Genomic DNA, 26,074 nt, shown 5'->3' on the forward strand with positions numbered 1-26,074 from the left:
GGCGACAGGTGATTAAAAATGCTATATGATCCACGGGCGCAGAGAGGTCAGAAGGGCGCCATAGTTAGTAACGCTAAGTTGGTTGGGACGTAGGGGCGCCAGACGGTTACGAGGGCGCCGTGAGGACATTAAAAAGTTGCCATTCTCCTGGAAGGGCGCCGAATAATTGAAAACGCTATGTGGTCCAGGGGCGCTGATAGGCTAGAAGCCTAAAAGGGCATCGAACAGTCAGTAGTGCTAAGTTGGTGGGGACATCGGGAAGCCAGACGGTTACGAGGGCGCCGTGAGACCATGAACATGGTTGTCATTCTCCTAGAAGGGCGCCGAGCGATTGAAAACGTTATGTGGTTTAGGGGCGCTGTGAGGCCAGAAGGGCGCCGAACAGTCGAGGGATGCAAGCCGCAACTCACAAGGTGGACAAAAACAGAAGGGCTCGAGACGGTCAGGAGGGCGCCGTTAGACCATGAGAATGGCGCAGTGCTGTCAAAAGGGAGCCATTCTCCCAAAAGAAAAGGGCGCCGAGTGATTAAAAACAATATATTATCCAGGAGCGCGAGACGTCAGGAGGACGGCGTTCCAGGAGCATGCGAAGGGCGCCGTGCTCTCGAATTTCGAAAGGGCGCTTCTAAGTTGTAAAAGACTTGTGTGTGCATTTTAATCATTACAGGGGGCGTAATTCTGGATTTTGGGTACTGGATGCATCGCCTCCCACAAAGAGATATGAAATTACACCCCTGATAATAATATCTAACGATTGTGGCTTCTTACTTCGCATGCTGCGCGTTTTGAAAAAGTGCAGTAAAATAGCAAAGAAATATTACCGGTTCCGATATTCATGAACCTTGACGAGGACAACAATCGAGTCAGCTGCTGCGTGTTGTGTGTGGTTGCGGCAAGGCGGTTGCGGTTATTCCGTAGGGATCTTCTCTGTAAAGATTCTTTGATGCGTTCAAGTGTCTGCTAATCAAGAAAAATAATTGATTTTGTATATATGGTACCTAACTTTGAGGGTACGTATTGCTCTTTAAACTTTGCATTGCTCATTTCATTCAGTGTTCTGGTGCGGATCAGTGCGCCATCATGCGCCATTCTTGGCTACGATTTTCATGATGATTTAAGAGGTCTTATAAGTAATTGAAGTTGGTAATCAGCAACATGGATGATAACAAGAACATTCCATAGCTTCATTTAAATAATTTGTTTTGGAATGGCCTGCTTCTAGACCAGCATAACTATAAAACTTAATTAGCTTTACTGTGACTGTACAGCTTAGTCCGAGAGTATGTTGCATCCATTTAAAATGTGTTTATACAAAAGCTTAAATATTGCCTTGCAATGAAGTTACAATTTAAGCAATTCATTCCTTAAAAGTTGCCCACTAATTCAAATTCAGACTATGTCAGAGTAGGCAGTGGTGACTGGTGGTCGTCAAGCATATTTCCTCGTCCTCCTGGATCTTACAATCTCCAGAGCTCCTGCCCGAAGATAGTTTGCAAGCACTGGAGCTGCAAGCAATGTAATATTCCAAGCAGCAATTTGAAAAATATGCAGTTTTCAATGTACTCCACTCAGCCATTATTTATTAGGTTTATCAAATATTACAGATTGTAAGACTTAATATGCTGAAATAAGAAATTTCCGGATGATGGAGGTTTTCAAGATTCAAGAGCCACTTTAGATTTGAAAGCACTGCCTGGCCTGGTGTATTGTATGATAGAGCAGGTTTTGGCAATTGGAAAGATAATTTCAAAGAAAACCTATGCAAGTCAATAGTCCTGTGAATAGAAATGGGATCATCCAAGATCCAGGCCCAACTCACAAAGGACACATGTATTCACATCCTATCAGGTATAACATATCAAGATTGCATGGAAATTCATCAAACACATTGGTTGCATTATAGAGTTATGTTATGTGTATCCTGTTTCTCTTTCATATATTGCTTCAAACAGGGTGAGGGTATCTCACACAATAAAAGACTGCAGGTAGTGGCAGTTCAATTTTCTTTTGTGTTTTCATACCAAATAAAAATTACCTTACATCCTAATTTAAGTACTTTTCAAAGTTGTTTCCTCTTTGTTCTTTTTAGGGATTTTCCTTTTTTTTTACTTTTTTACTCTGTTTCATGACACATTTAAAAGTTTAAAAGACCTTTTTATCTAGTTGAATTAGGAGTTCTTGGCTTTGAGGATGCTCTATTCATCAGGATATTTTATCCATTACTGAAAGAGGGATCATGTTTTCAAGATTTTGGCAGTCTTCTCACCTGTGGCACCTCATAAAGCTGTTGTTGGGCTGAATCTGTGTTAAGATATTCTGAGATCAGTATGTGAAATAAACATGAAATAAACATGGCTAATGCCAGATTGTGCTATACATCCAACACACAGTGGTAAGGAAGAGTAGAAAGCAACAGTAGCAAACTTGTCCATAGAGAATTACATTATTTAAAAGCATTGCTGTTCTGCCCGGAACCAGAAAAGAAAAGGCAATTAGCTTCTATTTGGATCCCTGAGTTTAATTTGAAAAGATTCCAGTTTGTTGAACATATCTTGTTATTAGTTCATATGTACCAATTAGCAGTCAATAGCTCTACAAGTAATGGATGTATCCAATGTCTGCTCCTTGCTGTGCTCAGGAGAGAAAAAAGACATACCTATTAGGTCATTTTGTAAATAGCTAAGAAAGGTATTGAAGCTTAAAATGAAGGTTTTTGACATGCTTTTGCTAAATTGGATATGATTGGATAATATGATTAATTGATTGATTAATATATTTGATAATCAATTAGATAATTGCTAACTAGTTGGAGGTTTTCTTGAAGATCTGAACATCAAACTCTCATCATTGTTCATGAGCCTCATCCATGTATTGGTCATCTCATTTAATCCTTATCATATGGAGTCTAGCTCTTGCTATGATGAAGGCTGAATAACATCAAATATGGGTAATGGATCTCAGCCATGCCCTATTATTTCTATAAAATGCTTGTTGTTTACTCCTTTTGCTGACATGCAGTTAGATATACAGGGTGTCCCATAAGTTCGTTCTCACCTAAATTTTACATTTTTAGGCTTTCTTGCTTAAAGGCACGCTGAAATTGGTTCGTAACTGAGCTTACATGGTTGCCATGGCTGGTAGAAATATGCTCCACAGTAGCTAATTTCTGTAGACAAAATAGTTTTTGCTAGAGAGCCCGCTTCCTACAGAGACGGCTAACGCCGCAACATAGAGGTCTCCGATACGGGTACGCCTCAGTATTTAGTCAGCACGTGACCATTCGCGACGATTGAGGGTGATTGAGGCCTACCAGTCTGTAGCCAATATCCATCGCTAACTGGACGCACAGTCAGCAAGTGACGCCGATGATTTGTTGGGAGTCAATCACTGCAAGTTTATCCTCTTTCTAGCCAGCCCTCAGGAATGAGCCAAGTGGCCAAAACTGTGTGGCGCCAAAGTGGCCATCAAAAAGGTCAAAGGGTTAGAAAGTTGGTAAACAGACTTTTCAGGATGGATTACCAGCTGTCTAAGAGTGTTCTTTCGGGGTACATAACTCAAGGTGACTTAAGCTTTGCTTACCGGAGGGCACAAAACAGTCAAAAACGTCTTAAAATGGCCAAACATGAGTTTCGTTATGCCTGAGGCTAAACAAAACTAGAGGGCTGATGACATCAACCAGGTCATCTGGACTAACTAGTCCACGTTCGAGATGAAACACCCGTCCAAACCCGAAAACAACCCCATAAGGGCGAAGGAGGAGGCCTTCATTTCGTCCCGTTATGTTCCTATGCAAAAGGCCAGGGTCACTGTGTTGTGGGGTTATAGGCGTTCTGGAGTTGATCAAGTTACAAGTGGCAACCCAGAAACAGTTTTGGGAAGCAGAATGCTTTTCCAAGAACATCTAGGAGGAATTTCAGCCCTCAAGCTGAACTCGAACCGCGAGTATGAACACATTTATAGAGGAGAAAATGGCATCCGGGAGGTCGTAGGCCCATCTTCAGGCAAGACAGTGCATCAGTGCACAGGTCAAGCAAAGCTTAAAAGCGGTGCAAGGAGATTGTGACAGGCGTTTGTGGCAAGATCACATGCCAGGCACCTCATCGGATCAAAATTTCATAAAAATTTGTTGGTTATGCTGAAGTTGAGGCTCGTCGAAGCGTAGCGCTGTTCCAGCCTCGAGGAGCTCACGGCGCATGTCAAGTCAGTCTGGGTTAACTTTAAGCCTGCTATGCAGCCAAACATGCCGGTTGGCATGCCGCAGCATGCATTCATGTGTTTGCCTATTAAATGGGGAGCACATTGAGGGGTCATAAATATACCAAAACGCAATGTACTCTGTTTCACATGCAAACATAATGTGAGAACGAACTTATGGGACACCCTGTATGTTCAAACGTCGCCGTCGGTGCATCCAGTCGAGTGATTGGCGTAGATCGACCCCGGTATCCTACTCACAACATTTGTGTGTATTGTTTACAGGTGCAGCAGCCTGAAATGCACCAGGGCTGACTGTCGCCACACTAATCATGGTGAAGGTGGGTAAATCTCCCGCCGAATATTCGGACGTCTCGTCGGAGGCTCTGAGCGAGCCGGAGGCCGGCGAGATTCAGAGTGACGACAGCGTCCATGACGAACTGTCGGAGGGGGAGGTGTCTCCCGGCTCGCCGGTCCCGCCTCCGGTGCGCCGGCCGCCGCCGCCGGCCGCCCCCGGTCTGGGGCCCGCCCCAGGCGCCTATGGCCGGCCACCGTCTCGCTCGCCGAGCGCCGAGCGACAGCGGGCGCGCGACAAGCGCAAACGACGCCACCGCGAGCGCGACGGCAGCGCGAAGCGGCGTCGCCGCCGGAGCCGCTACTCGGCCAGCCCGGACGCCCGGCTGCCCAGCGCCAGTCCCATCTCCTCCGGGGACGACGTCGGCTCGGCGCTGCCGCCGCGGGACGGCGCGCTCAGCCCAGAGCAGCAGCAGCCGCCGCCGCCCGCACGGCGCCGCGCCAGTCTCGGCGGCGCCAGCCCGTTCAGCTCCAACTCGGAGGGCGGCATCCCCGACTCGCCAAACGGTGAGGTGGCCAGGCCGGTGGGCCGCGGCCGCTCGCCGTCCTACGCCGACGCCGGAGGCCGCGGCGGGCGCGGGCGGCGGCTGACGCCACCGTCGGCCGAGAAGCGCCGCAAGTCGCGCTCCCGCAGCCACGAGCGCGAGCGGAGGAAGCGCTCACCAGTCAGTCGCAGTCGCAGCCGCTCGCCCAGGTGAGTGAATCGTCAGGTGCTGAAGGGCTTTTGAACGGTGCTGTCTAATGTTGAGGTCTGCCGGCGTCTATTTCTTAGAGCTAATTCAAACAGAACACATAGTAAGTTGTGCAAAGTATGACATCACATATTTCTATTATGTGGATGTGAAGCCCATATGAAACGTGAATTAAAAGCATCTGGTTTGACCGTGGCCTGCCATTTGATGCCTCACCTGCACTGCACCGTGTGGCTGCCCTTTTGGGATGAAATTAGTTTTGTTAGCGAAGTTTCAATGTGAACTGTTACTGCAATGTCTTTTCTGTATCGTTGTTTGCACATAACCAATTACCATGATTTTGTTATTAACGACCTCAAATGTTTTCCACTCATCCGCTGCCTTTCCTTTCCTGCCTAATCCTCGCTCACATTGCTGTGTTATAGCCGATCGTCGCGGCATCGCGTCGAGTACGACTGCGAGCCGTCGCCGCCGCTGCAGCGGGACGGTCCCTTCCTGATCCCGCCGCCGCCGCCGCCTCTACCGCCCGGCATGCTGCCCTTCCGACCGTGCCGGCCGTGGGTGCCCGGTCCGTTTGGGCCGCGCCCGCTCGATCCCCGCCTGCCACCGTTCATGCATCCAATGGCCGGCCCGATGGGACCACGCGGACCCATGTTCGGGCCGCCGAGACCACCGTTCGGGCCGCGCTGGGGCGCACCGTGGCCGCCGTTTCGCGGTCCGATGGGTCCTGGTCCTCCTGGTCCTCCCGGACCGCCTGGTCCGCGTGGTCCTTATGGTCCCGGTGGACCTTGCTGGCCGTCGCGACCCCAGTTCGCCCCCGGGTACGGTCAAGATCGGCCGGAACCGGAGCGAGAGCGAGAGCGAGAGTCGGAGCCGGAGGAGTTCGGGACGCCGTGTGACACTAACCGGGAGTCGGGCTCCACTCGCGAACGTTCGCACAAACATCGCAGTCACGATCATGACTCACGTAGAAGAGAGAAGAACAGAGACGGTCGTTCAAGCTCCCCGCGAGACGATGGACAAAGGAGAAAAGACGAGGAAAAGGTGGAACGGCGAAAGAAAAGGGAAAGATCGTCAGGTCATAGAACAGATTCAGATGCAATGTCTTCAGATGATCAGTGTGAGGTTGTGGCTGAAGGCTCGGAGGAGATTTCACACAAATCTCGCAGAAGTTCGAAGATGCATTCTAGCTCACCGGAGCAAAAGTCGAGTAGAAGGGCGAAAGACTCGCCGAATTTGACCGAGTCGCCTGATCGCAGAGATTCGCAGACCAAGCAAGAGAACACTGATGGAGGAGACCGTGCGAAAATAACTCGGCGAAGAAAAGCACGCAGAAACAACCGCGAGGATTCTGAGAGCTCTCCAAAAAAGGAGTTAAAAGGTGAAGCGGAAGACGACGATTCAGTTGAAGATACTACCAGACGCTCTCCTGAGAAGCGTCTCAAATCGACGAAGAAGCGCTCGAACTCAGATCTTCAGACAAGTCGCAAGACGGGCAAAGGATTAGGCTCGAAGAAAACCTCGACAAAGGACAAAAGTGGCGCGCCAAAAACTATTACAAGAGAAGACACACACCTAGGATCTCGGTCAGATAGCGATGGAGAGATGGAAAGTCTTGTGGAGCCAAGAGTAGACCGAAAAGTAAATGAAAGAAGACTTGATCCAAGGACAATGGGGAAACAGAGTCCAGCAGCAGCGCTTGAGAAAGATCCTTGCATAAGTGCATGCGGTTCTTGTTCTGATCCTCGCATTAAGTCTCCAGAAACCCCTCGCAAAGACGTCCGCAAAAATTCTCGCTCAGATCCTAGTGGAGAACAGCACAGTAAATCAGATGATCGCTCAGACATTCGGATGGTTTCTCGCAAGCAGTCTCGCACAGATCTTCACACGGATCCTCGCACAGATCCTCGCATAGATCCTCGCGCAGATACTCGCACTGATCCTCGTACAGATCGGAGAGATTCTCGCGCAGATCCTCGCACAGCTTCTCGAATAAATCCTAGCACAGATCCTCGAACAGACCTTCGCACAGATCCTCGCACAGATCCTCGCACGGATCCTCGCACGGATCCTCGCACGGATCCTCGCATAGATCTTTGCACAGATCCACGCACGGATCATCGCACCGATCCTCGCCCAGATCCTCGCACAGATCCTCGCATGGATCCTCGTACAGCTTCTCGCCCAGATCCTCGCACAGATCCGCGCACAGATCCTCGCACAGATCCGCGCACAGATCCTCGCACAGATCCTCGAACAGGTCCGCGCGCTTCCCCTGCAAACGTTCCTCAAGACCCACGAACGATTGCGCGTGGGAGAGAGCCTAACTACAACTTACAGGGAGATGAGAGACGTCAGGAGCTACACTCTGGCCGTGAGGGAAGAACTACGCCGGAGCGAATAACAACGAGACTTAGGACGCGTGAAATAATGCAAAACTCTGAGAAGCGCAATGGAGGCCCTTGGTATGAAACCAGGAGCCGGACAAAGCAGAGCAGCTTGCCTAATGACGCGTATCACTGGAGACGCGATAGAGAGACCGGAAGTCGGAATCGCAGTGGTGCGGAAGGCGAAGACAGCCCGGAAAATCCCTGGCGCTGGAAGGCCAAGAAAACTAGGAAAGCTAGTCCTCGTCGCGGGAGTGATGAAGAAAGGCGAAGATCGTCTGAAGAACGCCAGGACAAGCGAGAAAAGCAAGACTCGAATGATGATCGAGAAATCGCCAGCTTTAGAAGAAGAGTTTATCGAACACGGTCTACAGACACTCAAAGCTACCGTATCGAAGTGGATGTGAATAGAGACTCGCCTCGAGCAAGTGCGAGGCGATACGCGAGAGAGGAGAGCTCAACAGGGAGACGGGGTCGTGGGTCCTACCGAGGTCGCAGAGGACGCGGCTACTTCCCTAGAGGCGCACGAAACTGGTCTCTTCGTGGTGGGCCGCGTGATCGTTGGGGAAGCCCGAATGACGATGAGCGTCAGGAAAACGGTAGAAGGAGCGGTCTCCGCTCTCGACATGGTGAAGTTAGTCCCGGTTGCAGCCCTCATAGTCCAACAAGTCTCCGCAGCTCTGTACGCATTGTCCGAAGCACCAACTCCAGTGGGAGAAGCCCTTCCGAACGAGACGATGCCGAGGAGCGCTGGCTTCAGGGGCACACGCCGTGCGCCCGGTTGACGAGGAGTAGGTCACGGCGTCTGTCGGACCCTCAGGGAGGCCGGAGCCCTCCACCTGCTCAGGGGAGGGGGACACGAAGCAGCTCAAAGCCCTTCGCTGAGGAACTGGGGTCACCAGGTCGCGAAACCGCTGGAAGGATGTATGGGGGCAGAGATCGGCACTATGCTGGTCAGAGAGGACAGGTCGCCGATCCTCGACTGGCAAGAGAAAGGTGGACACAGTCGGAGCGCAACTTCTTGGATACTGAAGTAGGAAACCAAGACTCAGATGGGCCATATGACAGAATGCGTTCTACCTCCAAGAAGAAATCCAGACGTCGAACAAGAGACGCGTCCGACAGCCCAACTCGTCGGTCGTCTCGTCGCTCCGGCTGGAACACGGAAACAAGTTTTCTATCAAAGCAAGGTGAGAACCGTGGTGACAGCAGCAATGATGACAAGAACAACACTGAGAGTGACTCATCAACCTCGGAGTCGGACGATTCTGAAGATTCTGAGGGCAGTAGCTCATCGGAGGCGAGCTTTTCAAGCAGTGAAAGCGAGTCTCACACGGCGTCCCTGCCCAGTCCGAACATCTCACTCTCGGTCAGTGGCGAGGACGACGATGATGAAGTATCGGCGGAACACTGGACGGTTACGGATATCCTAAAGGACCCTTCCGAGAGCGACTTGGAGGCGGATGGAGATTTATCAAAGACAACCGGCCCAGTGGAGATGGACAAGACAGCCGAAGGCGAGCCCAGACGTGATGTCAAGGGTGCAGTTGCAGAAAGTGCAGTTAGCTCAGTGTTGAAAGACGAGGATGCGGATCAAAAACAGACAGAAAAGGGTATGTCTGAGCGAGACGAGGAAAAGGGGCTGCTCGTCACAGTGACAGGCCGAGAGGAAACACGCTCCAGTACTGCCGAGAACAGTGTCGTTCCTTGCCCTCGCCAGGAGGATGGCTCTGATGTTACTGCACCGGTCGACGATGACGCCGTTCCGAGCGACAGCACTGCTGACTTGCCTGTGAGCAGCGAGCCCGGCCCTAAAGTCGGACAGGTCGGCAGACAGGGGGAGTCTGAAAGTAATGCTAATGTGCGAACGGGTCAGCTCGATACGTCTGGTGCGTCCGTAAACGATGCAGTTGAAGCAGATGAAACGAATTGCTCGGGACCTGAGGAAACGAAGTCGGTCAAAGTCTGCGGTGAGAAGTCATCAATTGCCAGTAACGACTCTGCCAAAGCTCCGAGTACCTCTGACGATTTAAAAGATCAAGTACTTGGTGCAGACGAAGGGCATGCTCGTGAAAAGAGAGAACCTTCATCAACCGACGATCATTTGACTTCCTGCGATACAGAAGCTGCTTCAACCAATAACATTGCAACACATCGGGACGCGGGCGGAGAAGCCGCTCCTGCCACCGCTGATGATCATCACAAGCTCTCAGACTGTCCGAGCTCTCCTCTCGATGAACGCGACTCAGAAGGGTCCAGCCCGCCAGGCAGTCCCGGTCCGGAGTGCGGTGATCCGGAGCCGGTGGCCGGCCTGTTGGAGCGCGCGCGACACCTCATGTCCAGCCAGCTGACCAGGATGTGTGCGTCGTCGCCGGCGCTGGCCCACATGAGCGCCGATGAGGACGATATTCCCCCCGACGAGGACGAGATCCCGGCCTCGCAGTTCGAGGAGTCGCCGGCGGGCCGGTGCGACTCGCCGCCGCCTTCCTCCGCCTCATCCTCCACCGACAGGTGGGCGCCCTGCCAGTCCTTTCTCTTTTCCTATATATGCCGCTAGTTATTGCCAGTTTTGTGGCTTGGTATTCTTATAGCTTTCCTAAAGCATGGTCAGCGCAAATATGACAATTCTGCATAAAACGCCAAATACTATTTTTGAATGCCAGCTGCTTTCCATGCTACATTTTCTTGAATTAGATGTTGCGGTTTGGTGGTTCATTTCTTTCAATGCTTATTTTGGCGTTTGGCTGGAATTGCATTCCTTCTACTGAGAGGCTAGCTCCGCTACGCGTTATGTCGTAAGCATGCTGCAAAATTGTAACACTGTCCCTTGTGCACTTCTATTTATCGCTTCTAGTCTGAACCAAATGTTTCGAATTCTTATCTAATAAGATTGTTCTTTTCGTAATTTATAGTTGACATTTTTTATGAAGCAAGGGAGGTTTACCTCAGGGTATATTGGGTTTACCTTGCGAATGCATTTAATCATTATCGGTGAATGTTTTTCTTCAATTGTTTTTACCTGTTTTATCACTTAAGACCTCGTTTCCTTTTCCATCCTATAAGAGTGTTTTGTTTTACCTAGCTCTCTTTTCTGTCGCACCGTAAGGTGTAGTACGTGGCCGGTTGATATTTTGTTACGAATATGAATATCAGGCAATTTCGTAACACGCTTGGGTTGTGTGTTTCAGGTTTAGGAGGAATTACTCCCGATCTCGGAGCAGAAGTCCCGGCAGAGGGAAGCGCAGCTCCCGCAGCTCTCCTTACCACAGAAAACGGCCAAGGTAGGAGTCTACTCTCAAATGTTTTCAGCAGTTTTTGCCATATTTATACAGCTAACTCTGTTATGTGACGGGAACGTCGTGAACAATTAATATTTGAGACATGTGTCTCGAGTAGCTAATTGTTAAATGATTGGGTACGTACATCTGCTGCGGTTTGTGACTCCACACTGCTGTCGGTTTGTAACTGCCTTCAAGGAGCTTCAACTCGCTGACCGGTGTATGTGTGGGTCTGTGTCAACAGGCGGCGGTCCCGCTCCCCCGTCCCTGCCTACTCAGGGCGGCCATCCTACGGGGGCGGACGGTACTCCCCGCCGCCGCCCCCGCCGCCGCCGCCGCCCCAGTCCGGTCGTCGCGGCGCCACCTCTGCCAAAACGCTTAACAAAATGTCCGAGACATCCCTGTACGCTGAGCTCGTGAAGCAGAAGAAGATTCGAGAGAAGGCTCTCCGTGTGGTGTCTGGCTTCCAGCAGTCGGATGATGGCAAGGTAATGGAGCCGGCTGTCAAATCAGCTAGTAGTTGTCAAACTGCCATAGCTGTCATCGCTACGTCGCTTTGATATTTGAGTGAGTTATGGCTTCTTAGTGTAATCTGTTATTGCTTTTAACAGTTTAATTGTCGTATTTTAATTCTTGTAGGACTAAGACAGGGAATGTGATGTTTTCTTCTCCGAATGCGTGCTTTGGTTAGGCCCAATATGCAGCCGATTATGTAAAACTTGTTCACCGTTTCTGTGCGCAGTGCAAAATCTTCATTGTGTGCCACTGACGTTTCCCTTGCATTCGTGCGTTCAGGAGAAGGAGAACGTGTACCCGGACGGGGACGGCTCCGGCCGAGACCTGGCTGACGGCGCCGACCAGCTGGAGACCATCGAGTCCTCGCCGGAGGTGTACACGCCCGAACAGGAGCCGCGTCGGTCCGAGGGGCGCGGCCGCGTGCGCAGCCCGCCGTCCCGCCGACGGGGCGGCACCCCGCCCCTGCCGCCGGGACACAGGAGGGGAGGCACGCCCCCGCTGCCGCCCTCGCACCGGCGCGGCGGGACACCGCCCCTGCCGCCCGGCAGACGGGGAGGAACGCCTCCACTTCCCCCGAGTCACAGGAGGGGAGGCACGCCTCCACTGCCGCCCAGTCACAGGCGGGGAGGTACTCCGCCGCTGCCTCCTGGCCATAGGAGAGGGGGCACCCCGCCACTGCCGCCTCCCAGCCACAGGAGAGGAGGCACTCCGCCGCTACCTCCGCCTAACCGCCAGGGCCGCTCTGCCGCCGTCCGACCAGGTTAGTCACCGACCGTGTGCCGCTGGAGGACCGTGCGTTGGTGACAGGTGTCATATGTACTGATTAAATGAGAAATGGACTGGTGATAGGTCTGATCCTATAATTGAAGCTGTTTTTGGAGCTTCAGAACTCGGATTAGCCGTCGCCTGCCACCAGAAATCAATTTAGGATGGGAACTAGCTTTTGTTTCGTTTTCCGTCGAAATTGCTCGCTCGTTTTCCGTCGAAATTGCTCGCGTTTACTTTTCTCTAGTGAAACATGTTTTCAAAAGAATGACTGAAATTTGCAGTCGGCGCGCCCTAAAGCCCAATAAACAAACAAAGAATGACAGAAATATCAGTGGCTGTATGCCTGATTTGTCCTGTACGTCCCTTCTGACCATCCGCCCAATTTCCTCCCAGTAGTGCCCGGTACTGAGGAGCTCTCGCCGGACGAGGACGGGCCTCTGACCCCGCCGCCGCCGCGGCCGTCAGCAGCGGCGAGCCGCGCGCCTCAGCCCCGCCTGCAGCGGCCCAACATCATACACAGGCGGCGAGAGGTGAGCCACGTCCCGTCCACCATGGGTGTGGATTTCCGCTGAGTTGGGGGTGCCCGGGCGCAGCAAACCGCCGCTGCCCTAGCGATGACCTTGACCCGCGCCGTCTGTTGCGGCTCCGAATCCAAGCCGGCGGGGCATTGGGAGAGCTCGGGCTACCCCAGCTCGGCGGAAATTCACACCCATGCCGTCCACCCTCGCGCTGCACTCAGTCCTGTGAAGGTGGCAATAAAGGTGGAATTATCCGTAACCAAAGACGCTTGCTTGTGCGATGACAACAGCTCTGTGGTCATCTTACGTATATGTATTGCGAAGAACTGCCTAGGACACTACGATTCATACCTGGCTCACATATGATGCCTACGCTTGGTCCGTAGGGGATATTATGAACCACTTCTCGCTGTTAACCTTCTCCATATTTTGTCTATCCTCAGAGTGAGAACAAAACGTGGGGTGATCGGTGTGTGGATGCGTTCGAGCTGATAGCCCAGGTCGGCCAGGGTACCTACGGCCAGGTGTACAAAGCCAGGGACTGCGAGACCGGTGAGTTTAGAGCGACACAAAGTGTCTGTTTTGTGTCAGGGCCGGGTGCTTGAAGGATAATGGTGCCGTTACTAGTCGGCGTTGACTGCAACTATGACGTGGTCTGACGTAGCCACCATACGTTTTGCCGCGGCCTCACAGTCTCCTTGCTCAGCAACGTGTTGGCAGCGGTGTATTCACACATACATGTATATCCGTAGGACTGAGGCAGAGTAGTTTGAAGTTGCGTTGCTTCCTAACTTGAGTGTTCGTAGTGCGACTCTGCCCACTTGTTTTGGTTGTCGCGGTGTTAACATTTTCACCGTGTTCGATTTTCTGTATGTGACATGCTTTTATCGTTACAGGCGAGGTTGTTGCGTTGAAGAAAGTGCGATTGGAGAATGAGAAGGAGGGATTTCCTATTACGGCTGTGAGAGAGATCAAGATCTTGCGACAACTAAACCACAAGAACATAGTTAATATTAAGGAGATTGTTACGGACAAGCAGACTGCGGTGGACTTCCGGAAGGTAAGTCCCGCCTCACGGTGCTGTGATAGGTTGTCAGGTGTGCACTCAGTGCAGTGCAACGAAACAATATCACTTGTCTGTATTTTTACTTGGTCCGGGCCAGTGGCATGTTAATGACTTGACGTCACCAGTTTCAGCCTCTCATATTTTTCTTTTTTTTAGGCGGCATCGTTATTACCTGGCCAAAGTGTGCAATGTCGCGCAATATGTATGCTACAAAGTCGGCCGGCTAGTGCCTAATACTCTGCTCACCGGTCTTGACGAGCATGATCTTTTCAACACACATATGAATGACATTGTCTCTGCACTTCTGCAGTCCGGGCGTCCAAAACGCCAAACTCATCAGTTCCTGAATGATGAGACCTGATGGTCCTGAGATCCGACAGACCTAATGCCGAGTATCTACGTTTGAATTCTACCAGTGACGATAACCACCAGCTGTCTGCCCGCTGCTCCGCGCTCACCCACCTTCACTCTGTCTCCCTACAGGACAAGGGTTCATTTTACCTGGTGTTTGAGTACATGGACCACGACCTGATGGGCCTGCTCGAGTCAGGGATGGTGGACTTTGACGAGCCGTCCAACGCCAGCATCATGCGACAGCTGCTCGAGGGGCTCAACTACTGCCACCGGAAAAACTTCCTCCACAGGGATATCAAGTGCAGCAATATCCTGCTCAACAACAAGTAAGCCAATTACTGTGGTCATCTTGCGGGCGTGAGGCATTTCCTGCTCTCTTCACATCCAATATCACTTCAGTTCAGACCTAGATCATGTGCTGTGTCGATTTACTGCCATCAAGTTTATTTGTAGACATACTTTCGTAACGTTTTTACTTTCTTTATCTACAGGGTGTCCCATAAGTTCCTTCTCACATTATGTTTGCATGTGAAACAGAGTACATTGCGTTTTAATATATTTATGACCCCTCAATGTGCTCCCCATTTAATTGGCAAACACATGAATGCATGCTGCGGCATGCCAAACGGCATGTTTGGCTGCATAGCAGGCTTAAAGTTAACCCAGACTGACTTGACATGCGCCGTGAGCTCCTCGAGGCTGGAACAGCGCTACGCTTCGACGAGCCTCAATTTCAGCATAACCAACAAATTTTTATGAAATTTTGATCCAATGAGGTGCCTGGCATGTGATCTTGCCACAAACGCCTGTCACAGTCTCCTTGCACCGCTTTTAAGCTTTGCTTGACCTGTGCACTGATGCACTGTCTTGCCTGAAGATGGGCCTACGACCTCCCGGATGCCATTTTCTCCTCTATAAATATGTTCATACTCGCGGTTCGAGTTCAGCTTGAGGGCTGAAACTCCTCCTAGATGTTCTTGGAAAAGCATTCTGTTTCTCAAAACTGTTTCTGGGTTGCCACTTGCAACTTGGTCAACTCCAGAACGCCTATAACCCCACAACACAGTGACCTGGCCTTTTGCATAGGAACATAACGGGACGAAACGGAGGCCTCCTCCTTCGCCCTTATGGGGTTGTATTCGGGTTTGGACGGGTGTTTCATCTCGAACGTGGACTAGTTAGTCCTGATGACCTGGTTGATGTCATCAGCCCTCTGTTTTGTTTAGCCTCAGACATAACGAAACTCATGTTTGGCCATTTTAAGACGTTTTTGACTGTTTTGTGCCCTCCGTTAAGCAAAGCTTAAGTCACCTTGAGTTATGTACCCCGAAAGAACACTCTTAGACAGCTGGTAATCCATCCTGAAAAGTCTGCTTACCAACTTTGTAACCCTTTGACCTTTTTGATGGCCACTTTGGCGCCACACAGTTTTGGCCACTTGGCTCACTCCTGAGGGCTGACTGGAAAGAGGATAAACTTGTAGTGACTGACTCCCGACAAATCATCGGCGTCACTTGCTGACTGTGCGTCCAGTTAGCGATGGGCATTGGCTACAGACTGGTAGGCCTCAATCACCCTCAATCGTCGCGAATGGTCACGTGCTGACTAAATACTGAGACGTACCCGTATCGGAGACCTCTATGTTGCGGCGTTAGCCGTCTCTGTAGGAAGCGGTCTCTATAGCAAAAACTATTTTGTCTACAGAAATTAGCTAATGTGGAGCATATTTCTACCAGCCATGGCAACCACGTAAGCTCAGTTACGAACCAATTTCAGCGTGCCTTTAAGCAAGAGAGCCTAAAAACGTAAAATTTAGGTGAGAACGAACTTATGGGACACCCTGTATCGTGATGTTTCCTTAATGAGCCATTTGTGTCGTCATTTCCGCCATGACCATGCATTTTCCTGGCTGGCCGTCACAGGGGTCACGTGAAGCTGGGCGACTTCGGTCTGGCTCGGCTGTACAACGCCGAAGAGTCTCGTCCGTACACCAACAAGGTGATCACGCTGTGGTACCGGCCGCCGGAGCTGCTGCTCGGGGAGGAGCGCTACGGGCCCGCAGTCGATGTCTGGAGCTGCGGCTGCATTCTCGGCGAACTCTTCCAGAAGAAACCGCTCTTCCAGGTGGGTGGACGGTGCGCGACGTCTCGGTGGGACGGCGGGGTGGAGGACAGAATTGCTGGGTGGAGTGATAGAGTGTTGGCATTAGTGAATTAACTAAAGATCGTTCGACATGGGGCACTTGTTCTATGCGGTTTGGATGATGTTCAGCTAGTTGTGGCAGAGTTGTGCGTTACATGAATCGCCACTGGCCAGCCTGTAATATTTGAGTATGTCGTACCTTAACTACGCTCGTTATGTCGAGCGTGTATTTTGTTTTTTGTTTTGCCCACGGTTCCTGAACACCATTTCGTCACAGTTCACGTAGCTTGAAAGTGGTGTTTTCCTTAGGCCGCTGCCTCGAGACGAAAGGCACTCACCCTCCGCCGGTCTTCTAGACCGCACTCACGGCCACCTTATACCATCTCCTGTGTCTGACAGGGCGCCAACGTGGAGATCGCCCAGCTGGAGATGATCTCCCGACTGTGCGGCTCCCCGTGTCCGTCCGTCTGGCCGGAGGTGGTCCGGCTACCCCTGTGGAGCACCCTCCGACCCAAGAAGCCCTACCGGCGGCGCCTCAAGGAGGAGTTCTGGCACATGCCCTCGGCCGCGCTCAGCCTCATGGACAAGATGCTCGAGCTCGATCCGAAGAATCGGATATCGGCCGATGACGCGCTCAAGAGCCCCTGGCTGAAGAACATCAACTCGGACAAGTGAGGAATGGGCCGTCTTCGGGGTTGGACTTATGCTTGAATACGAGATGTTAGGCTTGTTATTATGCGAAATTAGAGTGACTGAGTGACTGTTCATGGTTTGCACACGACGTTATGCGGGGATCAACTTGGTCCCTTCATTTTTAAACACTCTGGCCGACTCTCCATGCGACTGCTCAGATCCACATTTCAACTAGTTAGCTAGTTCGTTTACCGTGAGGCCGCTATGCCTCCCATTTTCTCTCCGTATGACTGACCCCAACCCTCCGTGTCGACAGGCTGCCTCCTCCCAACTTCCCCGAGGGCCAGGACTGTCACGAGATGTGGTCCAAGAACCGGCGCCGCCAGCAGCGGGACCAGATGGAGGGCTCGCGACCGGACAGCGCCGCCTCGGCGAGGGAGCGGGGCGCGGCGCCGGCCACCGACTCGGCACGGTGAGAACTGCCGCGGACAGCCGCGGACGGGACGGGGCTGGAATGGTGGTGAGATGCCGCGGTGATGGTGGGATCGGCTGTGTCTATTGGGACGAAAGGGAAGAGGATATTCTATGCGAATTGAGTGAGGAGTCCGCACTCCATCCGCATGATCACGTTGGATCACGTCTTTGCTACAATATTGATAGGTACGACTGCCGCGGTTCACATAATTATGTGTTTGTACTTGCTTTATCGCGGCAGTTGTCTGTCTGTTGCCAGTTTGCCGTACTAAATGAGCCTCTTGGACCAACGATCCCGCCCCGCATCCGTCTGCCCTTGAGCGTGTACTTTGCTCCACCGCTTTGACGATCTGTGATGAGTCCGATTCGTCCGTACCGGTTACCACTGTGTGACTAATCCATCACTGTACCGCTGTGTCTATTGTGACCTCTGTGTGACCGACCAGGACGTCGCCGCGGTCGGCGCGGCCCGAGTCGTCGCGGGACAACTCTGACAGTCAGCCGGTGTCGACCACCACCTCTCCACACACACCTCCCCCGCCGGCGGCGCCCGCACCGCCGCCGCCGCCACCGCCCGCCGCCGACAGCGGATCCCTACGCTCCCTGCTTCAGCAGCTCATAGACCTGCTGGCAGAAGGCGAGCCGGTCACCTGCGAACACATCACCAACATTGTGCATTGTGAGGTGAGTCGCCAGCAACGTTCGCCGCGACTCGCATTACCAGCGTTGTAAACTGCTTGGAAGGCAGTGAATGACAAATGAATGCTTTGCATTGACATCAAGCTGGGGGGGGGGGGAGGGGGGAAGGGGAACTGCTGCCTTTTTGCGTTTCGTTTTTGGGTAACAAGACGGTAATAAGATTGTTGCTGAACGTTAATTACCGTCAGATCCGAATGTCAAAGGGCCTCACCCGTTGCTGGCATAAATCGTTTCCGACCTCTGACACCCCACCCTGACCTCTGCGTATGTCTGTTCCCAGGTGGACGCCGTGACCCAGCGGCTGCTGGAGCCGGTGAACGCCCAGCTGTTGGTGGCTGCCTCAGAGGCCGGCGCCCGCCTGGAGCCCGGCCTGCGCGTGCTGGGCCGCACCGGGCTGGCGGCGCCCCAGCTGCGCCTGGCGCTGGCAGCCCTAGTGCGCCACTGCGGGTTGGGTCCGCTGCCGCCCTGAGCGGCCGGCGGCCCGTCCCCCCCCCCATCCCCGCACTGTTATATTGTGATGATCCGGCGGGCGCCGACAGCCGCGGCGCCCGGGACTGCATTCTCTTGCTTGTTGCGTGACTGCTCTGTATCGTAGGTGTTAATAAATTGGTTGACGGCCGTCTCCGCAAGCGTTCTAGTGGTTTTGGCGTTCATCCCCCGAACACTATACACGATACACATTGCACACGATGTTTAAGTGACGTGCTTCATGTATTCTTTTTTTTGTAAAGCGGAACACCAAATTCGCTACGGCACGAGCCTTCTGATCACCTCGACTGGAACAAAACTGTTCCCAGATAAGACGTGCTGCCAGCTAAGACAGTATGGATAAGACAGTTTGGAGTATGGACCCCATGGGGTCCAGTCACCACAGCCGTGACGTTACTTCAGCTTATGGCTCGAGGAAGGCCATAAAAGGCTTGAACCAGAGAAATGCTTCAAACGTACGAGGTAGCCTTAATTCGCATGCGCGCGTAACTTTCATGCGAATAAAGGTTCCACGTTGCAAGGCAGTCTCCATCTGCAATGAATGGGTTTGTCGTTTCTATCCCAGTCGGAGCTCGGTCTCCTAACACGGGACGCATTAGTCAGACCCCCAACGCAGCCTTGTTTCATCAGCCGGGTTCAGCCGAGCCGTTGGGAGACACCTCGGGCTCAACCATCAGCAGCTGCCTCAGCTCTCCGTCGCCAGTGACCAGGTCGGCTGGCCGGCGGCCCCGCTCGTCCCTGACGGCGGCCAGCGCGGGCTCCATCTGCAGCAGTAGCCGGCAGGCGTCTGTCCTCTGCGCCTCCGCGGCCCGGTGCAGCGCCGTCTGACCGCGCTGGTCCCGGGCGGTGAGCGAGGCGCCGGCGGCCGTCAGCCGGCGGATCACGGCCAGCCGGCCGGCGCCGGCAGCCCGCTGCAGCGCCGTGGCGCCGCCGCCGGTGGGGGTGTCGGGCGCGGCGCCGGCGGCCAGCAGGAGCTCCACGGCCTCCAGCTGGCCGGCGCGCGCCGCGTAGTGCAGCGCCGTGTACCCGGAGCGGTCCGGCCGGTCAGCGGGTACTCCGGAGCGGAGCAGACGCTCCAGGCGGGCAGTGTCGCCCTCCAGAGCTGAGAACAGACGACAGAGTTAGCACATGGGTAGTTTGTAGGTAACAGTCTGCCAAAACTAATTCCAGCTAAAGCCATCTGAAAATATTTAGAAATGAAACACATACCTGCTGGCCAGATTCCTCTCTCCCAGTCCATTTCATCCATGGTCTGTGAAACTGATGGGACAGCTGACTGGACGGAGCAGCAGTGGCTGCTCCCATCACCATGATTATGATCCTTTGAAGTCATGCTGAAATTAGATTAGATTAGATTAGATTAGGGATAGTGGGCTGATTTAGGCAGGCTATTCAGTGCCCACATCGTAAGTACTTGGAGACTAATGATCAGGAATCAGACAGATAGGAAAGCGTCACTGGTACCCATATTTCAACTTATCGAGCCGGTTCTTGAAAACGTTTGTTGTTTCTGCCTCTACCACTTCTGATGGGAGGCTGTTCCAGAGAGGGACCACTCTGTTTGAGAAGAATTTTGCCCTTACTTTGGTCTTTACTCGGTTCACTTTGAGCTTCAAACAGTGTCCTCTAGTCATGTGACCTTGCTCCTTGACAAAGAATTGATTCGGATCCACATTGGTTTTTCCTGTCAACATCTTGTAGGTTTCTATCATATCTCCACGCCTGTACCTTTCCTCAATACTGATGAGCTGCAAAATTTTCAACCTTTCTTCATATGTTTTGTCCCGTAGTCCTTGCACAAGCTTTGTAGCCCTTCTTTGCGTTTTTTCCAGCATCTTTAGGTCTCTCTTCATGTATGGCCCTGTTGCTTGTAAACAATGTTCCAAGTGAGGTCTGATATAAGTTGTGAATAATGGCTTGAAATTTTCAACTGTTAATCTGTCAAATGATATCCGCAGCAGCCTCAAGGCTCCCATAGCCTTGTTAGCCACCCTTGCGCAGTTGACAGAGGCCGTTAAAGTATTGGACACGAAAACTCCCAGGTCCTTCTCCAATTCAGTTACTTCAATCTCCATGTTAACACCATTTGTTTGCTTCATGTAATACTTTACCATTGGATTTTGCCGGCCGCAGTGCATAACTTTGCACTTACTTACATTAAATTTAAGCAACCATTTCTCCGACCATTTGGACAGAACATCCAAGTCTTCTTGTATTTGCAATGCGTCTGCTTCAGTTGATGCCTTTCCAAACAGCTTCGAGTCATCCGCATACATTTTCATTGTGCTTTTCACCAGGTCAGGGAGCTCATTTACATACAGGGCAAACAAAACGGGCCCCAGCACCGAACCTTGGGGAACACCACTTGTAATTTCAGCCCATTCGGAATAACAATTCTGGACAGAAACCCTTTGCGTTCTGTTATGAAGGAACTCACTTATCCACTTCAAGACATTTCCGGATATGTTGTAACCAGCCAGCTTCTTGATAAGCCGTTTGTGTGGTACAGTATCGAAGGCTTTACTATAATCCAGATAAATCACATCCATTCCTTCGCCCTCATCTTGCATCTTAGTCCACTCCTCAAAAGTTTCGAGTAGATTGGTCTGGCAGGATCGCCTGGGTACAAAACCATGCTGGTGTACTGATAGTGATCCAGCTTCCTCTATATGCTGCATGATGCGTTTCTTGATTATCCTCTCCATAACCTTTCCTGTTTGGCTCGTCAAACTAATAGGCCTGTAGTTACTGGGAGATGACTTTTTACCCTTCTTGAAAAGTGGTATCACTGTAGCACTCTTCCAGTCATGCGGTATCTCTCCTGCACTGAGGGACTTCTTAAACAGAATTGTTAACGGCCATGCCAGAGCATCTGAACAACATTTAAGAATGTTTGTTGGGATTCCATCAGGGCCTTGTGCTTTGTCCATTTGAAGCATATCAAGTTCCTTCTTCACATCCATGACATCAATATCAATATCCTGCAGTACTGGCATATTGTCTGTTTCCCTGGTAAAGTCGGGCACATTACTTGCATCCTCTGAGACGAACACTGACTTGAAAAAACTGTTAAGCTCTTCAGCAACTTCACTGTCATTGGAGGTCAGCTTACCTGAGCTAGTCATCAGCGGACCCACTCTAGCTTTCACTCTCTGCTGCGATCTGATGTACCTGTACAGCTTCCGTGGATCGGATTTCAGGTTTCTCGCCAGATTGTTCTCATAGGCATGTCGTGCATCACGGATAGCCTTAGTTGTCCTATTTCTTTGTTGAGCATACTTTGCATGGTCTTCTGCTGATCTGGTCTGTACATATTTCTTCCACAATCTATGTTTATTCTTTACTTCTTTAGTAAGTGTTCTATTCCACCATCTTGTTTTTGTACGCCTCTCTTTAGTTTTGATGCATGGCACATACATCAAAATATTCTCATTGATTTTCTCCTTTATGCAGCTCCAGGTCTCTTCAACGCTCATTATTTCCAGCGCGTTCCAGTCGACATTTCTGAGGCTACCCAGCATTCCAGCATAGTTGGCTCTTCTGTAGTCGCGCCTTTCAGCTGCCTTTGTTTGCTTGAGCTTTTCTTTTTTATCTTCATTGTACATACAATTCCAAGTCAGGACCACATGATCGCTTTTCCCGAGAGGCTGACCAGCCTCCAACTCATCAACCAGATGCTCTCTGTTGGTGAATATCAGGTCAAGTCTCGATGCCACACATCCTTCTCTGAATCTGGTCTCAACATCAACATGCTGGCTCAAAAAGGCATTTTGTGTGGCTTCGAAGAAGTGTGTTGCCTCTGACTCCTCTGCACCTTCAACGTACCAATGTAAAATAAAATTCCAATGATACAAAAATCTTCCTTAATACAATGTAATGCAGCAGCCAGCAGGCCTTGTCATACCATTGAAGGTGAAATAGCCTCAGCAGAACCGAATGAATATTAAAAACAAATGCTGAGCAGGGTCAGCTGACATGCCATGATGAAGAACAAATGGATGAGGATTCAAGAGCTGAAGCTACCACTGAACGTTCACCGACAGGATTCTACAAACTGATGAAATCTGAATCATGAATTTGAATTATGAATGCAGCCAATTCATGTTTATGTTGACGGGAGTGCGCAAGGCGAATGGGATGTGAATCCATGATTGGGATGTCGATGTAGGATTGGTAACTTGGTAAGTGGCTTCATATGTAGGGATGATGCTGGGCACTGGCACACAGGATAAACAGTTTCATAATAACACAGAACGATCACTGTGCCTATAGGAAATTCATCCACCTATCAACTTTTATGGACGCGTGTATATCACACCACGGTGAGATTTACATAATGCATCGCACTGTAGTGTAAACCTCACCCGGGTGTGATTTACACAATACACTACTCTTGTGTATATCACACCACGCGGAGTGTGATTTACACAGTGGGCCGGCAATGCGTAAATCACACCGTGGTGTGATATACACAATGTGCTCCTAGTGTGTAAATCACACCTGGGTGTCAAACCACGCAGCACCTGGGTGTGATTTACACAGTAGGCCCGGCAAATGCGTAAATCTCACCAGGGTGTGATATACACTGTGTGCTCGGTAGTGGGTAAATCACACCTGGGTGTCAAACCACGCAGCACCTGGGTGAGATTTACACAATAGGCACGGTAACAAGACACTTAACCAAACCTTAGACCTGACCTGACCTAACCTAACCTAACCTAACCTAACCTAACCTAACCTAACCTAACCTAACCTAACCTGACCTACTGATTTTTGCCTACCCGTGGATGAGGAAGAAGGTACTCGCATGAAGAGATTGCAAGCAATGGTAAGTCAAATATTTTTAGGTTAAGTGGTTGTGCATCAGGCTTCAGGCCTTCGGCCTGAAGCCAGATACACAACCACTTAACCTAAAAATATTTGACTTACCATTGCCTGTAATCTCTCCTAAGGCATTGCCTTCGGCACTGCACCGCTTCGCCACGAGCATTCAGACGTCGCTTTCCATATTGTATTGGTGCTTTTAAACTTGTCGGTCGGCAGCGAACCCACCGCTACCAAGGAAAAGCGAAAATGCGGGAAAAAGCGCCTGCACCGACGGGACTCGAACCCGCAACATTCGTATCATGGTGCAAGCACCTTCACCACTAGGCCAGGCGGTCAGCTGATTCCGGGAGAGAGGACGCCCGGAATGCCGCCGGAATATTCGTAGTGCTTAGTCTGATCTGACCAATGGGCGAGCAGAGTCACTGCTCTGACCAATGGACGTTCAGCGTTGCTATGACGTCGCATCGTGGTGAGATATACACACAGCTGCCCTCTCTGTGTATTCCTCACCCGGGTGTGATTTACACTACGTAGTAGATTTTGTGTATATCACACCGGGGTGGGTGTGATTTACACAAATGGCCGGTATTGTGTAAATCTCACCGTGGTGTGATATACACGGTCCCAACTTTTATTTCAGCAACACACACAAGCAAGCGGCTTTACACGGATTTTTTTTTTTTTTTTTTTTTTTTTAGTGGCCCTAACTTACGTTACCGGCCTCGCGAGGAGGGCGGCGACCTAACTACGCCGCGCAAAACAAACCGGCCGTCCTAACTAAGACCGGTGGCCACTTTTACTGCAAGACAACATGGGAAAACCCATATCCATGTACTATGCCATGAATATGGGGAAAAAACCCATGAATTTACGTTAAGACACATAAATGACAGTGAGACTTACCGTTAAATTGGTGTTTGTGAGGGGAGGGAAGGAGGAAGTTTGTGAATGGTAGGGTTACGATGTTACGATGAAAGTTGGATGATAGGAATGGTTTGAAGAGTGGGGGATATGTCGCTGCCGTTGTTGAAGGCCGATTGCTGTACCCGGGCCTGTGGTCATCCAAACCCGGCCGCTGCCGCTGTTCAGCGGCCGGGTCCGTGACTGAAGAATCCTTGGCCGCTGCTCGTCGTTGTGCAGTGGGTGAAGGACAGTCCCAGAGTATGTGGACAGTCCCTTGCGATGATAGCGAGAAGGATGTCAAGTCATGGTGCATACTTTACAGTTTGTCGGAATAAGGTGAGTTTAAGACAAAATCAAGTACTAGATCAGTTAGTGCTGGATCATCTCCGAGAAGAGTCGGAAGATCGTTTCTGAGGCGATATTTTGTAAGGTGGTTGTTGATATGTTTTCGTTCGTTGCGGAGGGCTGTGCATCCGATTAGAATGTGTTCAACCGTAATGCGTGTGTTGCATGTTTGGCATATTGGTGGGTCCGTCCTTTCGAAAAGATGACAGTGGGTGAAACGAGTATGTCCGCATCGTAGCCTTGCCAGTGTAACCTCGCGAATCCTATTTGGCTGGTTGCAAGTTGTCCAGTATGTAAGATTTTGCTTGATCGCATATAAATGAGGAGAGTGGGTTTGATTCCATTTGTTTTGTAGGTAGGTATTAAATTTTGTTCGGAGTTTGTGGCTGACGTCCCCGATCGAGAGAGGCACCCCACTAGGGTCTGCTCTCATTGCTCCTTCCTTAGCGAGGGTGTCTGCTAGCTCATTCCCTGCGATGCCACAATGACTTGGCACCCAAAGAAAAGTTATATGCTGACTTTCGTCTAGTTCTAGTAGCATTTTGTGGATATTTTGGATGCAGTAGTGGGTGACGTTATCAGTTCTTTCTAGAGCCTGAAGGGCAGATTTGGAATCGGTGCAGATTATTGCCTGTTCAATGTGAAGTGTTTGTATATGACGGACTACCGTTTGAATAGCGTGAACTTCTGCTGAAAAAATAGTGGCATGGTCTTGCAGGCGTATTTTGTATCTAATATTCGGGCCCACGGCTGCCGCGCCCGTTTGGTTTGAAAGACATGAGCCGTCAGTGTAGAAGGAATTGCTCCAGTGGTTACATTTTGTCGCAGATGCGCAAGATCTGCAAACGATCATGAATGCGTCCATATTAGAAAAATGCTGCCATAACCTAATTTTATCCTGCTTGCCTCCATTACAGGAGCCTATTTCTTTCACACTTTCGCGAAGTGATTTTTCGTTATTACAGTTTGGATGAAGCAACAGTCGCAAACCAACATGCTTAAAACCATAGCTGGTTCACATGACGTTATCTGGTGAAATGAATGCAACGTGCATTTCAGCAGCAGCTTGTCATGGACACTCCGCCACGCAACTGCTACTTCTCTTCCTTCTTCCTAGATGGCACTAGCTGTAACGCCTGATTGTAGGCTGTGCCGCATTGCTCATGCTCGCCGACCGTCGTCGCTGGTGAAGCGTGTTATAGCCGGGATTCCGGACGGTTTCAGGAGGTCGGAAGAAGAATGAAGTTCGGAAGAAGTTGAGAAAAGCGTTAACATGCATTGGACGATGAAGGTGATAATTCTTTTTTATTTCAAGTTGGAAATGTACCTACCCGTAGCTGCAAATCCAAGCCATGCGAATCTGCGTCAAGAATACCTATCTGCAATCTGTATAACTTCCAATAGTTTATAGTTGCGACGTAGCGTTACGGTCGCG

The 26,074-nt window shown here is 50.9% G+C and overlaps 2 protein-coding genes across 7 annotated transcripts; one reads left to right on the forward strand and one right to left on the reverse strand.

The window, feature by feature from the left end:
- The first annotated feature begins 879 nt into the window (after positions 1–879).
- LOC122367453 (cyclin-dependent kinase 12-like) lies at positions 880–18,709 on the forward strand. Of its 4 annotated transcripts, none has more exons than XM_043340539.1 (14): positions 880–1,010; positions 4,480–5,242; positions 10,816–10,908; positions 11,150–11,393; positions 11,701–12,181; positions 12,583–12,719; positions 13,151–13,259; positions 13,604–13,767; positions 14,257–14,453; positions 16,050–16,251; positions 16,669–16,940; positions 17,219–17,374; positions 17,823–18,060; positions 18,356–18,709. In XM_043340539.1, exons 2-14 carry the CDS (start codon positions 4,527–4,529, stop codon positions 18,542–18,544), a joined length of 3,198 nt encoding a protein of 1,065 aa, XP_043196474.1. In that variant the 5' UTR covers positions 880–1,010; positions 4,480–4,526; the 3' UTR covers positions 18,545–18,709. The 4 variants fall into 4 exon arrangements, with proteins under 4 accessions (XP_043196474.1, XP_043196491.1, XP_043196481.1 ...); XM_043340556.1 differs by having other exon boundaries at positions 887–1,010; positions 12,586–12,719; XM_043340546.1 differs by lacking the exon at positions 880–1,010 and adding an exon at positions 1,601–1,848.
- Positions 18,710–18,761: 52 nt separating this feature from the next.
- Positions 18,762–23,676, reverse strand: LOC122367470 (ankyrin repeat domain-containing protein 39-like). Of its 3 annotated transcripts, none has more exons than XM_043340587.1 (3): positions 23,494–23,676; positions 19,774–19,898; positions 18,762–19,666 (listed from the first exon to the last, which is right to left on the reverse strand). In XM_043340587.1, the coding sequence occupies exons 2-3, from the start codon at positions 19,895–19,897 to the stop codon at positions 19,191–19,193; spliced, it is 600 nt and encodes a 199-aa protein (XP_043196522.1). In that variant the 5' UTR covers position 19,898; positions 23,494–23,676; the 3' UTR covers positions 18,762–19,190. The 3 variants fall into 3 exon arrangements, with proteins under 3 accessions (XP_043196522.1, XP_043196512.1, XP_043196502.1); XM_043340577.1 differs by lacking the exon at positions 23,494–23,676 and adding an exon at positions 22,469–22,798 and having other exon boundaries at positions 18,773–19,666; XM_043340567.1 differs by lacking the exon at positions 23,494–23,676 and having other exon boundaries at positions 18,773–19,666; positions 19,774–20,715.
- Positions 23,677–26,074: the final 2,398 nt, after the last annotated feature.

Source organism: Amphibalanus amphitrite, unplaced genomic scaffold (assembly GCF_019059575.1).
Source record: "Amphibalanus amphitrite isolate SeventyFive unplaced genomic scaffold, NRLGWU_Aamphi_draft 000031F_arrow, whole genome shotgun sequence".
In the NCBI taxonomy this organism is placed as follows: Eukaryota; Metazoa; Arthropoda; class Thecostraca; order Balanomorpha; family Balanidae; genus Amphibalanus; species Amphibalanus amphitrite.

Bases quoted from the DNA above. Each gene is read 5' to 3' on its own strand.
- LOC122367453 (XM_043340530.1), top strand. From the start codon at position 8,550: ATGTATGGGGGCAGAGATCGGCACTATGCTGGTCAGAGAGGACAGGTC. The intron at 11,394-11,700 runs GTAATGGAGCCG...TCGTGCGTTCAG, and splicing joins AGCAGTCGGATGATGGCAAG to GAGAAGGAGAACGTGTACCC. The intron at 12,182-12,582 runs GTTAGTCACCGA...ATTTCCTCCCAG, and splicing joins CTCTGCCGCCGTCCGACCAG to TAGTGCCCGGTACTGAGGAG.
- LOC122367470 (XM_043340587.1), bottom strand. From the start codon at position 19,897: ATGACTTCAAAGGATCATAATCATGGTGATGGGAGCAGCCACTGCTGC. The intron at 19,667-19,773 runs GTATGTGTTTCA...GTCTGTTCTCAG, and splicing joins GAGAGGAATCTGGCCAGCAG to CTCTGGAGGGCGACACTGCC.